Source organism: Typopeltis vanoorti, chromosome 7 (genome assembly GCF_054136105.1).
Source record: "Typopeltis vanoorti isolate ZY-2024b chromosome 7, IOZ_Tvanoo_1.0, whole genome shotgun sequence".
Classification (NCBI taxonomy): Eukaryota; Metazoa; Arthropoda; class Arachnida; order Uropygi; family Thelyphonidae; genus Typopeltis; species Typopeltis vanoorti.
The window spans coordinates 99,791,530-99,809,202 of record NC_143555.1 but is presented as its reverse complement, the minus strand read 5'-3'; the positions used below and the strand labels follow the sequence as shown (position 1 = coordinate 99,809,202).

General features: G+C 34.7%; 1 protein-coding gene across 2 annotated transcripts in view; it reads right to left on the bottom strand.

Annotated features, from left to right (window-relative positions):
• The window catches only part of LOC150104901 (uncharacterized), a 196,207-nt gene that overhangs the window by 130,699 nt on the left and 47,835 nt on the right, over nucleotides 1-17,673 (bottom strand). Inside the window, exon 2 of one of the 2 annotated variants that reach the window (XM_090395414.1) lies at nucleotides 3,552-3,590. The exons of the other annotated variant lie outside the window; for it this stretch is intronic. Within the exon in view, the coding sequence (XP_090251540.1) occupies nucleotides 3,552-3,590 (39 nt within the window). The remainder of the gene's footprint in view (nucleotides 1-3,551; nucleotides 3,591-17,673) is intronic. 2 annotated transcript variants of the gene reach the window in all.

Sequence of the window (17,673 nt, the reverse complement as noted above, 5' to 3'; positions counted from 1 at the left end):
TTAAACTGTAACATTCTCAGCAATTGTTCAACTACCCACACACATACATATATATATATATCCATCATTGATAGTACTCATGTCACAAGTTGTTATGGATGTAGAGGTTATATGGAAGAAGTTGGGTTTTCTGCATTTGCGACCACAAAACAAAACTATCTTCCTGATGTGGAGTCCCATCTACAGATAAAAATAACAATTACAGAACTAGATTTCAACAAACTTCTTCCCAACAGACAAAAATTTCATTCATGTCATAAACTATTTTTATTGTTGAAAATTTTAAATTTCATAATTTTTGTTTTTAGGTGTATTTGGATTCATATAACTAAAAATGTTTTTCATAATTTAAAAAAATTCAAGTTTTTAATTTGTCATAATACAAATATTACAAAATTAAATACCTTAATAATTATTCATTTGAATGAAATTATTATAACATCTATATCTGCCCTTTGACTGAGAGAGAAAACAAACTAGTATTGCTGTGGTTTTAAAATGGGTAAAATTTGGGATACACTGGTCTAGACATTAAAGTACTCAGAGAAGCATCAGAACACTAACTTCATGCTGCTTACAAATTTACTGGCAACTTTTTTATTCTTATTTAATGTCACTCTCACCCAAGAAGGATTGTAAACCTATAGTACATTATTACTGTTACTGAGATGAGGTTTTTTTTAATATACACAGTATGCCTGTTAAGTAATGAGAGTGATTTTTTACAGGACAGCCCTTTGAATAAAAGTAACAAACGTGTTTAAAGTTTTGATCACGAGAGAGAGAGAGAGAGAGAGAGTTTTTGAGTCGAGTGACACAGCAATTTTTGTGTGGCAACTGTTGGAGTGAGAGTGTGTGAGAGGAGTGTATAGGAAGTTGTATTATGGAGCAAAGAGCTGTGATAAAATTTTACTGTAAATTAGGAAAAACTGCAACAGAAATGTACCAAGACCTAAAAAAAAAGTTTGCAATGATGACTTTCTGAGCCACGTACAGGTGTTCCACTGGTTTTCAACATTTAAAGATGGGAGGGAGTCCTTGAAGGATGAACCACGCTGTGGATGGCCAGTTTCTGCAAAGACAAATGAAAATGTGCTGAAAGCTAGGGAAATTGTTGCCCATGAGAGGCAAATAACCACTAGGCTAATCGCTGTACAACTTGGTGTTCATAAAAAAAGGCCAAACTAATCTTAGAAAGAGATTTGCACAAGAGGAAGAATTGTTCAAGGTTTATACCACACTTGCTGACACACAAACAGAGAGAGAGCACCAGGTTGCATGTTGTCAAAATTTCAACCATCCAGATGATCAAGATCATGATGTGTTGCAAAAGAATTGTCACCAGTGATGAAAGCTGGAATTTTCAGCTTGATCTAGAAATGAAATGCCAGAGCATGGAATGTCTTCTCCCAGCAGAAAGTCAGATTGCAAAAATCAAGTGTCATGACAATGGTCATTGTTTTTTTTCCGACGCTGCTGGAGTTATCCACCACGAATTTGTTCCTGAGGGCACCACAGGAAACGGTCAGTATTATTTAGGAGTAATACAACGTCAGTATGCCTGCATGCGACGTGTCAGGAAACTATGCCACAACAATTGATTTGTTACATGACAACATACCTGTGCACTGCATGCGAAGCAGTTTCTGACTTTGAAGTCGATCTGTGTGATCGAACATTCCCCCCCCCTGCCCCCCATTCACCAGATTTGGCTCCTGCCTCCCAAAAAATGAAGTACACCTTGAAAAGGGGGAGTGCTTCAGTGACATTGAAGGCATCCAATGTGGTGTGACCCAGAGACTGAAGGAGGTTCCCATTCAGGATTTCCACCGTGCCCTTCAAACACCTGTACAACAAATGTACACATTGTTTTGAGTTGGAGGGAGATTATTTTGAATCTGTGTAATTGACAATTCCAAATATAGTTCTTTGTTTTGATTACTTAACAGTGTATTTTACTTTTCATATTATTTATTAATTTTTCACATTTATTCCCCCAAGCCACTTCATGCCTCTAATAAGCAGGGCTGTGATCTCACATTAGGAAATTAAATTCATCTCACCCACCTAAAGACTCAAAAATCCATGCCCATGGCATGATTCAAACCTGCAGCCTACTGGTTGGAGAGCAGGAAGACATAAGAATGCAAATTGATATTTCTACAATGAGATAATATCAAAACAACACCGACTAGGTTTACTAAGGCAACTGATAAGGCAAGTCATCATCCTTTATATACAGGTAGCCAGTCGTGAAGATACTTCTCACGTACAAACTTTGCTAATACTTGAATAAAGGATTAAACCAAGACTATAATTTCTTGGCATCTTTAATTTATACTATGTTTAAGATTTCTATGAAACAAAAGTAAATATGTGCAAGTAACTGAAGTGAAGAGTGGAGACATCATATCAAACTTGAGTATAAATTAATGCCTGACAACCTAATATTAAGTAAACAGGGTATAAAAACATTACCTCTAATAAATAGCGAAATGTAACATACTGATGTGATATTTTAAATAGTTTTAAAGAGTAAAACATGAATAATTACTTCTATTGAAAACTACAATCTTAACAGTGTTTTTAAATGTTAAACTCGCAATCTTATAGCTTAAGCTTGAAGTTATTTTTCATCCACTTCAATTTCTCTCCATATTATAAATAGCAGTGTTATAAAATTCTTCCAATTTCTTGGTGACAGTATTCACATAAACACTAATGGGGAGGGGAAAGGGAAAAAAAATCACAAAACAGTTCTTGTCTTAAAACCGTGTAGTTTACTGCTTAAGGACATTCCTTGCAAAATACATAATAAAAATATATTCTGAAATAAGTCATGATACTTAAACCTGCCACTGGTTCAAGTCTCAAGACCCTGCACCTTTAATGTACTGGTGATGATGCAATGACAACTTAATTTCATTGGAGAGAAATGTTATATCACTATTTTCCATATACCAGCCACACTAATGTATTACTAATGGCTATCGTTTAGTTAGCTATCAATTATTAATATTAATACTGAAATATAACAGAAATATTAAGTATAAGAAAAATCTTGATTATTCTGTGAAAAGGAGAGGTGAAATTTTTTTTTACGAATATAAATAAACTACACAATAACTCAGAGTTTGATACTTAATAAGAAAATCTCTTTTCCCCCCAACACTGCTTACTTCTCTCTGTTTCATAACTTTTACTTGCCAACTAATTATAAATAACCAGCATGCTTCCCATTTCAGAAAGTTTCATATGTGTTATGATAATTTATAAACTTAAGCAAATCTTCAAGTTCCCAGGTTAAAATGGACATAAATTTGCTATGTAAAACATGAATTTAAATGAAATTTAAACAATGCATGCATGCTTCTTATCTATACCTAAATGATATAAAAAATGAGGTTTTACACTAAATTAAATTTTCTTCTCAAGCACTGCAACTCCACCCCCCTCTTTTAGTATACAATCATCTAGCGATTTATAGCATGAACACTGATACCACCTATGCCATAAGATAATTTTCAGCAGAGTTCTATTTAAATACTTACTTGAACTGGATCCCCTCTTCCGAGATGATCCATATACACCTGAAAGAGTATTACTTCATTAAGAATTGGAAAATGGCTCAAGTAAGTTTTCTAAGAGATTATTATTATTTTTTTTCTTTAAATACATGGTGGTGAATCAGGTGTGCTAAGAATTAAAGTTTCAAAAAGTTTCAACTGCTGATAAAAAAAAAAAAAAATTCCAATATACTTTAAACTTCTTCAAGTGCTATTTAAATGCTAAGGAATACTAAGAAATAACACAATCAAAAACTTCAAGTGACAAATGTTAAACTCAAAAAACAATTTTAGTGATGATTTTTCATATGTAATGAGTTAAGTACTGCATGTAATGTTTTATTGTTAAATATTTCTTCACTTAACAAGATTTTAAAGGCTGCTTAGCAACAACCTGAAGGTGTGAAAATATGTTCCAATTAATTGTTACACAGTTCTCAAAAAATGATAACATTTGAGTTATCTTTTTTGCTCAGAATGAATTCTTACATTTCTACTAAATATGAGAACATACTGCACAAAACTCAGACCGGTTACCAATGCTTACTTCTCTTATCATATTCATTAGTTTATATCTATTCATTCAAATTACTAGAATAGAAAATGTAACACAGTACTCGTGAAATAAAAGTGAAGTTAATTTATCGACTTAACTAAATTGTGCAGCTTGTGATGTTTCATACACCTTTACAGGTGATATTATCAAAGGAATATTAAAACTGCAACAATGAATGGCAGAATCACCAAACTATGAAGCCCTGCAATGTCAAGTGGGAGCTATAATAGGTCTAATGACAGCTTCCCAGAAAAGATAATTGTGAATGGATGGGGATCATTTTTACACTACTGATGACTTTATAATTCATACTTTGGCATCATAACATTAGAAGAGTGAAGCAAATCAAGAAGACAGGTATTTACCAAATCAACTCTAACTAGAGGTGGGTGACAATTTAAACAGGCAACTACATTATATAGCATTTTCCTTTACATAAAATTTTTCACATTCATTTAAACTGGCCCTGAGTCACATACAATAATAATTTAAGTGTCAGTAGCATGGGTTCTGTTGAGCGCAACATAACTGTCTGTGATGAATATATATTGAGATAAATAGATTTCTAATTTATCAAAAATTGCTTAGACAAGTGTTATGGCAAAAACAATTTTAATGTTCCTGGCATTAGCAACAACTGGCCATACATGCACTTTCATCACGCCAAATCTGTGCAGAAAACAATCAATGCAATTGAGATCTCACTGATAATCACCACAGCTTCTATAATTAAAACTGCAGCTCTTCATAAAGTGATGTTTACACAGACTGCACTTGTAGAAGATACAAAAGTTTCAGATATAGAACTGGCAAGCAAAGTATTTTATGATCAGGGTTTACCATCTGAGAGTAAAAAAGCTGCCATACCTTTATATAGTTAGCTTGTAAGAATGATTAGTTCAAAGTTTTCCACTGGGTAGCTAATTTCTATCACATATGGATAAAAATCTGATCACATCAGGTTGTATGTTTTATGGAAATTATTGAGAAAAAACACTTTACCTACTATCAGGTAAATGTGTGCATAAGCTTTACAATGAGTGGCTTAACATGCTTTTGCTATGTCACTTTTTTTTTTGACGACAATCCCAATAACAAAATGCTGTAAAAACCTATTGCATACTGGTACTATAGGGTGAAGGATTAGATAATACTCTGTTCTAAAGAATAAACATGGTGCTTTTTTAAAGCCACCACAATTGGTCTAAGCCTCTAAAAGAGCTGGCAATGGCCTCACCCAGGGAAAAATCATCCACCAACATCTACACTAAAGTGGAATTCAAACCTATAACTCGCAACTTATACACTAGAAAGCAGAAATGACATCCATTATAGATGAAACTTCTGCAAATGAGAACTATAGCATTAAATTTAAAATAATAGAAAATAATTTTATACATCTAATAAATATGGCCTAGCAATGTATGTTCATTTATTAGGTCATGGATAAACTTGCAAATTCACTATCTCAACAGATCAAAATGGATTAAAGAATTAAGCAATCGATAGATAGAGCAAACACTCGACAATCCAAAAAAAAAGTGTAAAATAATTCAGGACTATCAAGGGTTTGCCTTTCTATAAAACATAATCTACACAGAACAGAATGAATTTAATAAAATGTTCTTGCAAATGGTTCAATCTAAGAAGAAAAGCAAACATCTTTTTTTTTAAGAATCTTAAATCCATCTGGCTACAGCAATTATTAAAAGTAATCAGGATGTGTTAAGCAAAATAAATCTTACAGACTTTGTGAAACACCTAATGAAAATGGAGGTTATTTCTAGACAATATCTAGTAAATCTTCCAAAAACTACAAACACAAATGACTATCCATTGCCACTCCAATGACAGAATAACAGAAATAACAATCCAGCTCAACATAATTTTATCACACATTATATAAGTTAATATGTGCATAATTACAATAACAACCATTTCAATGTGCTTCAAAATTCATTTGATAATATACGTGTCAGAGATATAACTTTAACATAACCTCTGAAATGAAATAACAAAATAAAACTAATAATATTTCATGCATGAGTGGTTATTAAATGAAATCAAATCAAATCAAATCAAAGTAAAGATGAGTATTGAGAGTGAAATAATGGTTTGGAACAAGTTTCAGGATGTCCCAGGCTCAGAATCTTAAGTAATGCAAAAGGTGTATCTTCCAAAGTTACATTTCTAATAAATGTCAGGAGTTTTTGAATCTTTCATTTAAATATTTGTGTATATATATATAGATACTTTGAGGTGTAAAAGTTAACATATTTTAGTTCTCCAGTTCCCTCTCATTGATTTTCTACCAAAATTAATAATGTAGCATTTTAAATTTATAGTTGAAACAAAGTAAAAAACAACAAAAAAATATAGAAAACATATGCATGCATTTTTCATTCTAATGGAATACAAAATTCTAGCACCATAAAAAATATTTATGAATTTTTTTTATTCTATTATACACACATAATAGCACTCTGCCTACCCTCCAGTGCTTCACAATTTCAGCTGAACAACTTTGTAGCTCAATGTCATAACGACATCAATAACAGAAATGCAAGGCAACCAAATGATTGTTGCAAGATGTAATGATTCATTTGTTACAAAAGATACAATTTAATCACAGTAGTTCTCTCACTTGTAATAGCAGTCATATCTAGCAACACTTTTTATCAGTATTTTTTCTCATTTTTATTTATTAATACTAGATTGTGAGTGCAATGCATTTCATATTTTTTGCTACACAACCTAAATTGTAAAATTATGACAAATACATATTTTCATACAAACACACAATGCTGAAATGCATATTAAGATGATCCTGAATTTCAAAGAAACCAAAACTGCATATGGCTCTCTTTAAATCCAATCACACCTTGCAACCTGTATTACAGGAATACTCTCCAGTAATTATGCACACACACAAGATCACAAACCTATAATACCAGTGCCATGTGTGTGTGTGTGTGTGTGTGTGTGTGTGTGCAAGTTAACAAGAATGAAAGATTCTATTAAGAAGTTTCTTGAAAAGCAGGGGGGGGGGGGTATTCATTGGGAAAAACAGTATGGTGAACACTGTTCCAAAGAACAGAAACATGGGGATTATAAAAGAAAATAAGATGATGGTTTGATATGTCTAGAGATAAACAGTGTACGGATGTTACCCAGCAGCTACTTCTGTATACAGTCCTTATGTTCAGATATCCTGATATTGGTTGTCCTGACTGGCTGTAATAGGAGTTTTCAACTGCAAAGGACCTGGTATACTCCAGGTAGGTCTAGGGATGGTGGTTGGTCTTTGGTGGAGCAGATAACAGATGCTAATTTATGTGATTTGTAACTAGTACAACAGTGTATGGATGTTACTCAGCAGCTGCTTCTGTATACAGTCAAGACCTCTTAAGGAGGTTTTAGATACATGATACCCAAATGTCCAAACAATATTCTAAGGTTCGTCAGATCCGTGATATACAAAGTGTTTTAGGAGCTGAGCATAAAAGATGCCATGCTATAAAATGAATACAAAGTTTTTGGAGGCTGAAGATAAGCTACATGTGAAAGATAGCTCAAGAAGAGTAAATGGATCTTTACTGGAAAATACATATCAAAATGTAAGGAGTGAAGCAGGGTCTTTCTTCTGGATAGTAAGACAGGATGTTGTTCTGATAGCATTGCAATTCACTAGATCACCTTCATTCCACTTAAGAACTGTGAGGATATCAGTGTTTGAGGACACTGATTCTGGAAGTTCTTGAAGCTTGAATCATTCAAATACTACAAGGTTTCTCACATGAAGAAGAGTTTGGGGAGAACTATCTCAACAAAAACTATGGATAGGATTTAAAATTTGAGAAAGATCATTAATGAAGGAAGAGTGTGTAAGAGTTACAGAACCATAGGGGCAAAATCCAGTAAGAGGAATCAACCACCAAAACATAATGAACTACCAGAGATGAAATTAGAAATCCAATCATAAAGGGAAGGAGGGAAACCTCCTTTTACTGTGTTAATTATGTTGCGAGTTATTTTGGATCACTCTACCTCCATGATTGTTGTTGGATGCACTGGTCTGGCCTGCACTTGACATCCAATTCATCTCAAAAATGTTCTACTGAGTTGAAATCATGACTTATGAACACTAATTTTTTTTTTTTTCTCTCTACATCATTTTCTCAAAACCATGTTGCAATAGTAGCTGCACTATGGTGTGTGGCACACCATCGCACTAAAAGAAACAATGGTCTACTCCATAAAATTATATTGGAAGTACTGCATTATCCAGGGGTTGCAAATCCATCAGCATTTACCCTTCAAGGTGTTAACAACCAAAATTCTCCAAAACATATACCGTTTGTTGTTCCATTTCAAGGAATGCCAATAATTTGTGGACAAGTCACTATTGTTTTTATACCAATGTGATCTGCACTGGTGACTACTAGACAATATCTAGTAATGTACAATCTAGTATTGTACACATAAGCCATACACGGCTTTCAGCTATGACTCTTTACAGCTCCCACTCGTAATTAAAAATTAAACAACAGCAGATCATATACCAATGTGATCTGCACTGGTGACTACTAGACAATATCTAGTAATGTACAATCTAGTATTGTACACATAAGCCATACACGGCTTTCAGCTATGACTCTTTACAGCTCCCACTCGTAATTAAAAATTAAACAACAATGAAGGTATGTGGAAATGGAATATCTCCTAATATTCGGTCAACAAGACAGTGAAATAAAAAACAATACTATTAGAATCAAATGAAGTGTGGGTGTGGGTGATTAAAAACAAAAATCATATTAAACCGTATAGTTCTTAATAATAATTTCTCAGAGTTTTGACATGGAAAGTAACAACAGTGATCAGGTTCGAGGGTGTTTGGTGAACGCCATTGATTTGTAACACTGTGGAAAGATAAGCATTTTTTTCCTTCAAATTTTTGCTAATAATACTGAGTAAATTTATTGTAGTATAAATAAGTATTGTGGAGTAAATAAGTGCACAAGATACTGAGTTATTTAGACTTAAGTAAAACATGCATATTTCCTTAGACTATATATTGTCATTTGAATGTAAAATTTGTGAGATGTATTTATCGCGAAAGTTGAAAGATTTGTGAAAGAAGAGTGAAACTGATAGGCAAGTATGTTTTGCTACTAAATGAGGAGAGAAAACAAATTATATGATAGTAGAATAGAGAGCACTGTTAAAAGACTTTAAACTGTAAATAGTGATAATACTGAAAGTTCGGTGGTGGAAATTCAGGAAAATATAGACGACCTGAATAAAGAAACAGCACGCTAGCAAGCAGTTTCTGTCTAACTCAGGCCCATAGGTCCACAAACTACATAATTCCTTCTGCACAACCTGCATATTGATTCATTAGATATCATCACCATCTTTCTGGGTTAACCTAGATCATAGCATGGCAGAAGACTTACAAACTTCACCTTCTCGCTTTTCTTTTTCGCTACTTCCAATAACTTTTGCATTCTTGATACAATACTTCTCACCTGAAATCATTGGGTCTAGCCAAAACAATAAATTCCTTCACCTTCCCTTAATAATAATGGCAAATACTTGTTGGATTTCTGCTCAGAACTTAGAACATAAAAATGTGCACAAATTCACATGGAGAGAAGAGGCAAGGAATAAGAAAAGTCCCATTGACCATTATTGTTGAGAGTGCTGTTTTCTCTCTGGTGCAGGACACTAGAGTGTACAGAGGATTTGAAATTGGAAGTGATCACCATTTAGTCTTAAGTGGGATAAAATTGAATTTCATATTGAAAAGAATAACATGTAAGAAGGTTTTAAAAAAAAATAAAAGTTGAGCAGCTCTCAGATGTGAACTGTAGACTAAAATATACAAACATTATTCAAGAAAAAATGAAAGCGTTTGAGAACAGGAACCAAATCTTGGAGAGTCAGTGGCAAATCCTGAAGAAAACACTGATTGATTCAGCCATAGAGGCATGTAGTGAGGTTGTTTGCAAGGATAGAAAAATCAAAACTCACTGGTGGACATGGGAAGTTAAAGCGGCAGTGAAGAAAAAGAAGAAAGCATATCAAAAGTTCCTAGTAGATAAGTCAGCTTGTGCTCTTAGAAAATACAGAGACAAATATAAGAAAGCTAAACAGTGTGTAAAATTAGCTAAACAAAAGTCATGGGAAGAACATAGAAAATAAATATCAAGAAGGTGACAAGATATCCTGGAGGTTGTTGAAGAAGCTCAGAAATGGAGGAAAGAGTGCTGTAAAAGGAATTAGAGATGATAAAGGTGATATGAAAACTGCAGAAAAAGATATCCTCGAAGTGGAGTAATTACTTCAAAAAATTGCTAAATGAAACTAGCAGTGATGACAGCACAGTGATAAAAAAACACCGACCAGTCATACAATCAGGAATACATATCCATGCTTGAAGTAGAAAAAGCAATCAAAAGTCTGAAATGTGGAAAGGCAGCTGCAGTAGATGATATTAGACCAGAAATGTTCAAGTATGGAGGTATAAAAGTTTTACAGTGGCCACACTGCATAGTTCAGAGGGCCTGGACAAATGGTCAAATTCCAGATGATTGGAGTAGAGCTCTCATAGTATCCATATATAAAAAGGGGAAATAAAACTGAATGTGAGAATTACAGAGGTATTTCTCTACTGAGTGTTCCTGGTAAGATTTATGCCAGTATACTTGAGAAACAGTTGAGAAGCATTGTGTGAAGAGAAGCTTGGTGAGGAACAAGCTGGATTCAGACCAAATAGAGGCTGTGAGGATCAGATATTCACTTTACGACAAATAGTTGAACAGTCATGGAAATATAACAAAGATCTGTATTTAAGTTTTGTAGATCTGGACAAACATTTTATGACAAGGTGCCAAGAGAGAAGCTATTCAAAACACTACAGTTGTATGGTGTCAGTGGATCATAATATCAAGCAATACTTCATAATATCAAGTCTTTATTTGAGTTGTAAGTCAACATTTAGAATTGAAGGAAGTACAGGGAGATGGTTTAATGTTAAATCTGGTGTCAGACAAGGATGTACATTATCAATCTATATGGATTACATTATGAAGGAAAGTGGTATTAAACCTGATATTAAAATTGAAGATGTTAATGTCAGCTCCTTGCTTTATGTGGATGATGTGATACTTCTAAATAAATCCGCTACAAGTCTGCAAGATTCCCTGACTAAATTAAATAACTGTTGTGATCGATATGGTATGAAGGTCAGCAATAACAAGACAAAGACAATGAAAATAGGTAGAAGCATTGAAAATATCAACTGCACTGTGAATGGAGAACCTATAGAACAAGGAAAACATTTCAACTACTTAGGCATGATTTTTACTGAAGATGGTAAATTAAATATGGAAATAGACAACAGAATCAACAAAGCTGGTATGGTAGGAAGTCAACTGAATAAATTTATATGGAATAAGAGAGAAATCAGTCAAAACACTAAATTAGCTGCATACAAGACAGTGCTCAAACCAATTTTAACTTATGGATCTGAGAGCTGGGTCAGAAGTAAAACACCTAACCAAAGACTAGATACCGCATATATGAGAGTCCTGAGAAAGATTAGGGGCGTGAACAGATGGCATCAATGGTAATATCATATTAAAAACGAGGATATTAGGAAAGAACTTGACATTGTCAGCATCCAGGAATGCGTTAGCAGAGCTAATCTCAGGTGGTATGGTCACTTAAACAGAATGGGCGAGGAAAGATTAGGAAAACAAGTGTTCTCTGCCAGGTTGGCAGGAAAACGACCCAGAGGAAGACCAAGATATAGGTGGATTGATACGGTACAATGTGCCTTAGACGATAAAAATATAACATCTGATAATGATAATATTGGAGTTTTGACAAGTAATAGACTGATTTGGAGGAAAATTGTAGATAGGAAGTTAGTAATGATGTAAATTTTTCATGTAGTACTATCACATCCTGTACACTCCTTGAGGGTAAATGTCAGGAATTTGATGATGATGACCTTCCCTTTCTGCATTCTGACGCATTACTAATTAAGTTTTGCATCAGGAAACAAGATTTTGTAGCACTTTTGTGAAATACTCCCTTTATCATAGAATCGCTGTAAAAAAAAAATTATCAGCTTACGCTCTTTGTCTGGTTTATTCTTATAGTTTTATTTTTGGCTTTGAACCTCTCGCTTACTGTTTCTGCAGCCTTTAGAGTGTAAGATGATAATTTTTTACAGCGATTCTATGATAAGAGGAGTACTTCACTAAAGGTGCTACAAAATCTTGTTTCCTGATGCAAAAACCTAATTAGTAATGCGTCAGAATGTAGAAAGGGAAGGTGAAGGAATTTATTGTTTTGGCTAGACCCAATGATTTCAGGTGAGAAGTATTGTATCAAGAATGCAAAAGTTATTGGAAGCAGGGAAAAAGAAAAGCGAGAGTGTGAAGTTTGTAAGTCTTCTGCCATGCTATGATCGAGGTGAACCCAGAAAGAAGGTGATGATATCTAATGAATCAATATGCAGATTGTGCAGAAGGAATGATGTAGTTTGTGGAACTATGGGCCTGAGTTAGACAGAAACATTTGTACAATGTTGATGGACTGGACTTAGGTGTCTAGAAAAAGCATTGTTCACTGAGTGTGGAAGTGTCGAAGGGAAAACTAAAGAAATTTGGGCAGATACAGGCAAGTGTGTGTGAAGGCACCAATGAAGCAAATGAGTAACTGAATAAACAGAAAAAATCAAAAATCTACTCTGTCGGACATTTGATATAAATGGGATAATCAGTATGCAAAGGCAATTTGAATATGAGGGAAGAGTTTTTGGCATTTGTTGGTAAAAGCTCACCAAAACTTATAGGCATTAGTGAGACTTGACTAAGAACAGATGACTTAGTTACAGGAATAGAATGTGATGAATTTAGTACTTTCAGGGAGAACAGAATAGACAGGACAAGTGGTGTGTACTGCTGATGACAGCAGATGAAATGCCAACAAGTAGGAGTTAGTTGGGTAGATCGAAAATTCTTTTGCATCATAATAAATGTGGTTTAATCCTTTATCCAAGTGTAAGCAAACAAAGTTTGTGCCTGAAGTATCTTCAGGACTGAGGCAACTTGTGGTAAAGGTGGACCAAGCTCTCATCACTACTTGTCTTAGTATCTCCCATAATGCAAAGCACATCTCCCTGCAGACATGTATAATGCTATGCATTAAGGAAAGGGCCACTACCCAGACCAGTTTCGAACTTTATTGAATGTTCAAGTACAGGTCAAACTTCAAAAACTCAGCGTTGTTCCCCTCAGTAACAGGCTCACCCTACCACTGAGAAAAACTCTCAGCGTTGGTTCTGCCCCGTGGCAGGCTCACCCTACCTCCAAGCAGAGCCGCTCATTTGCTCATATGTCATCTGAGGGGGTAGCAGCAACAGCCATGCCTCAGTTAACTTCACGGGCTATAGCACTGCCATTCATCACCCGAGCTTCCAACTGGTTTTGATCTTTACTGAGGTCTCGGGAGCCAGACCCAGAGGTGGTGATACTAAGGTGGAAGCAATGGAGATGTCATATTTACCTATAAGAGTTGCCAAAAGGTGTGTCACCTTATTATTAAATTACTCTATTAAATTCTCTAAATCCAGAGGCTCGGCTGTTGCTGTTATCCCTCAGATGACATATGAGTGGCTCTGATCTGTGGTGGGGTGAGCCTGCCACGGGATAGAGCCAACCGGTTCTGAGAGTTCTCCTCAATGGCAGGGTGAGCCTGGTACTGAGGGGAACAACGCTGAGTTTTTGAAGTTTGACCTGTACTTGAACATTCAATAAAGTTCGAAACTGGTCTGGGTAGTGGCCCTTTCCTTAATGCATAGCATTATACATGTCTGCAAGGAGATGTGCTTTGCATTATGGGAGATACTAAGACAAGTAGTGATGAGAGCTTGGCCCACCTTTACCATGAGTTGCCTCAGTCCTGAAGATACTTCAGGCACAAACTTTGTTTGCTTACACTTGGATAAAGGATTAAACCAAATTTATTATGATCCAAAAGAATTTTCGATCTACCCAAATAACTCCTACTCTTGTTGGCATTTCATCCAACAAGAGTAGGAGTTAGTTGAGAAATTAAAATTTTCTCAAATAGTTGAGAAAATTTTAATTTCTCAACTATTTGTCGTAAAGTGAAAATCTGATCATGACAGCCTCTATCTGACCTGAATCCAGCTTGTTCTTCACCAAGCTTCTTTTCCACAATCTTTCTCAACCATTTCTCAAGTATACTTGCATAAATCTTACAAGGAACACCCAGTACGGAAATCCCTCTGCAATTCCACATTCAGTTTTATTTCCTTTTTTGTATATGGATACTTATGAGAGCTCTACACCAATTATCTGAAATTCGTTCCTCTGTCCAGGCTTTCTGAACTATGCAGTGCAGCCACTGCAAGACTTCTTTCCTCCATACTTCAGCATTTCTGGTCAAATATCATCTACTCCTGTTGACTTTTCACATTTCAGGCTTTTGATGGCTTTTTCTATTTCAAGTATGAATATGTATTCCTGACTGCATGCCTGTTGAGTGTTTTTTAATCACTGTACTGTCACTGATTGTTCCATTTAGCAATTTTTCGAATTAATTACCTTAAAATCTCTTCAGTTTTCATGTCACCTTTATCATCTCTAATTCCTTTTACAGTACTCTTTCCTCCATTTCTGAGCTCTTTCAACAGCCTCCACAATATTTTGCCACCTTCTCACGACTTTTGTTTAGCTAGTTTTACACACTGTTTAGCTTTCTTACATTTGTCTTTGTGTTCTCTAAGAGCACAAACTGACTTATTCGACAGGAACTTTGATATGCTTCTTCTTTTCCTTCACTGCCTCTTTAACTTCCTGTGTCCAACGAGGAGTTCTGATTTTTCTATCTTTGCAGACAACCTCACTACATGCCACTCTGGCTGAATCAATCAATGTTTTCTTCAGGGCTTGCCACTGAATCTCCATGGTTTGTGTTCTCAAACTCTTTCATTTTTTCTTCAATAATGTTTGTGTATTTTAGACCACAGTTAAGATCCGAGAACTACTCAACTTTTATTTGCTTTAAAAATTTCTTATATGTTCTTTTCAATATGAAATTCAATTTTATCCTGCTCAAGACTAAATGGTGATCACTTCCAATTTCAAATCCTCTGTACATCTAGTGTCCTGCACCAGTGAAAATCAAACATCACTATCAACAATAACACATAGTCAATGAGACTTTTCTTATTCCTTGGCTGTTCTCTCCATGTGAATTTATGCACTTTTTTTTATTATGTTGGAACATTGTCTTAGTAATAACCAGTCAATGTCCTGAGCAGAAATCCAACAGGTATTTGCCATTATTAGATTTGCAATTTTCTTCAAATTTTCCCAAAATATTTTTGTATGTCTGACAATCATTTCCTACTCTATTCAGATGCTCAACAAGGACCAACTTTTTCTTTTTCATTGTGTCAGTTGCTTTCTCTAAAACTTCAAAATATTCCTCCACTTACAGCTTAGTAGAACCTTCTGTGGGACTATAGGCACAAAAAAGTCTCATTGTCCAGTTCCCCATTCTAATATTTGCTCACATCACTCCACTTGATATTGTCTGCCATTCAAGATTAGCCTCATATCTAGTGTTGAATAATGTTAGGGAAAAGGAATATGGCTACTCCTTTTCCCTAACTGCCATTGCCTAAATGTGACATTTTGTATTTATTGCTCAGAAAGATCTCACCAGTTTTTGTCTTTTTTGTTTCAGTCACCCCTATTATGTCAATCTGGTACTTATCCAATTCTTCTGCTAGTTTCATTTCAGGCTTCTTATGTTGATAGTACCAATCTTGAACTCCTGTGATATTGAGTTGGGAGTGTGTTTCAGGATTTGTTCCAGTAGCTGACTTTTTGATCTTATTAAAGGCTTAAACAGCATTTCAGTAACACTAAAGTTGAAAGTGGAATGATGAATGGCACTGAAGAATGGCAAGGAGGTCAGAGTTTAATCCACTTCATTTGACAAATCTTGTGTTCAAACTGGAACGTTTGAACACAAGATTTTTCAAATGAAGAAGAGGAAGAAAGGAAAGAAAAATGTACCAGACTAGTAAAACTATGGATAAGATTCCAAGTTACTGAGTAGGGTTCATTTATATATAAGAGGAAAAACATATGTGGAAATACAGTGCTCTGAGGTACTCCAGCAATGATGCTGAAATGTGAAGAGATAATGGTACACCTTAAAATGATCTTTTATTATATTTACTCTGTAAAAAAATTAGTACTGATTATACTGTCCAAACATCTAATTTCAGATATGTGGGCTGTTTCAAGAGACCTGGAAATGTTGAGAAGGAGAGATGCAAGAGAGTTAACCAAATAAGATTAACCAGTAAGTAGAGAGTAATCTTGTGACATTTTAGTTATAAAGGTAAGTTGTTTAAGAAGCATTACATAATGCAACTGGTGATGTAAGGAAATGAGAGGAATACAATTGACTAATTTGGTGACAGCATCTCAAGATGTGATGTTAAATTTATAAGAAGTATAAGCAAAAATTTCAGCATATCTGCAAGGATTAGATACTGGCAAGAAGGGTGAAATTAAAATAAGAAGCTTGTAAGAGAGGCTAAATGCATTCCTAAGTTTTTTTTTGTTGTTGTTGTTGTTTTTTTGTAGCCAGTATAATAAAAAAGGTGAATGAGCAAATAAATTCTCAAGTTGCTAGACATAGCATCTAGATCTCAGCAAAAAATGATCATGTTTAATGAATATTGCCAAATATTTCATGTTAGGAAGAGGAGAACAATATAAAATACAACAGATGAGTAGCAATATCCATTTAATGTTATCAAGTGCAAGTTTTGCACTTTGGTCAGGAATGCAGGGAAATGCATTCCTGAATTGGAGAAAGAGGACAATGATGAATAATAGTGGATAAGGGCTGAGGTGTAAGGAACACTGTCATCCAGGAATGCTACCAATTATGCTGATGGCTTGTTTCTTTAACATATTTTTCAGTTTTACTATATTACTACTTGAAAAGGTTACCTACTGGGACCACAAAATAAAATGCTGGAACTGCAGTTCAGCTAAGTTAAAATAAAGTATGCAAAGTAAGCTATAAATTCTTGTATTGCATTTATTCCATTAAATGCAACACAAATTCAACTATCCATTAAGTTCCCAATGACTAAGTGATGGGTGCAGGCTATCTTTTTTGCATTTGACCTCAACCTACTTCCCACCTATTTAAATAAATGAAAATTGACATGAAATTGACAACAAAAACAGAGAGGAGTAAGTATGAATTATTCTTTTTGATACTGACCACTACCTACAGAAAAATGCAACCACTCCCAAACAGAGCACTGAAAATACTTTAGTACCAAGGATCAGCATATGTGTGCTGATGAAATTCTATATGGTAGAAAACACAATTTAATAACATTCCTTAATCGAACATGGATATGGACAGCTTTTGGGTCAGTTAAGGGTTTAGTGGTGCAAAAACAGCTAAAGTAAT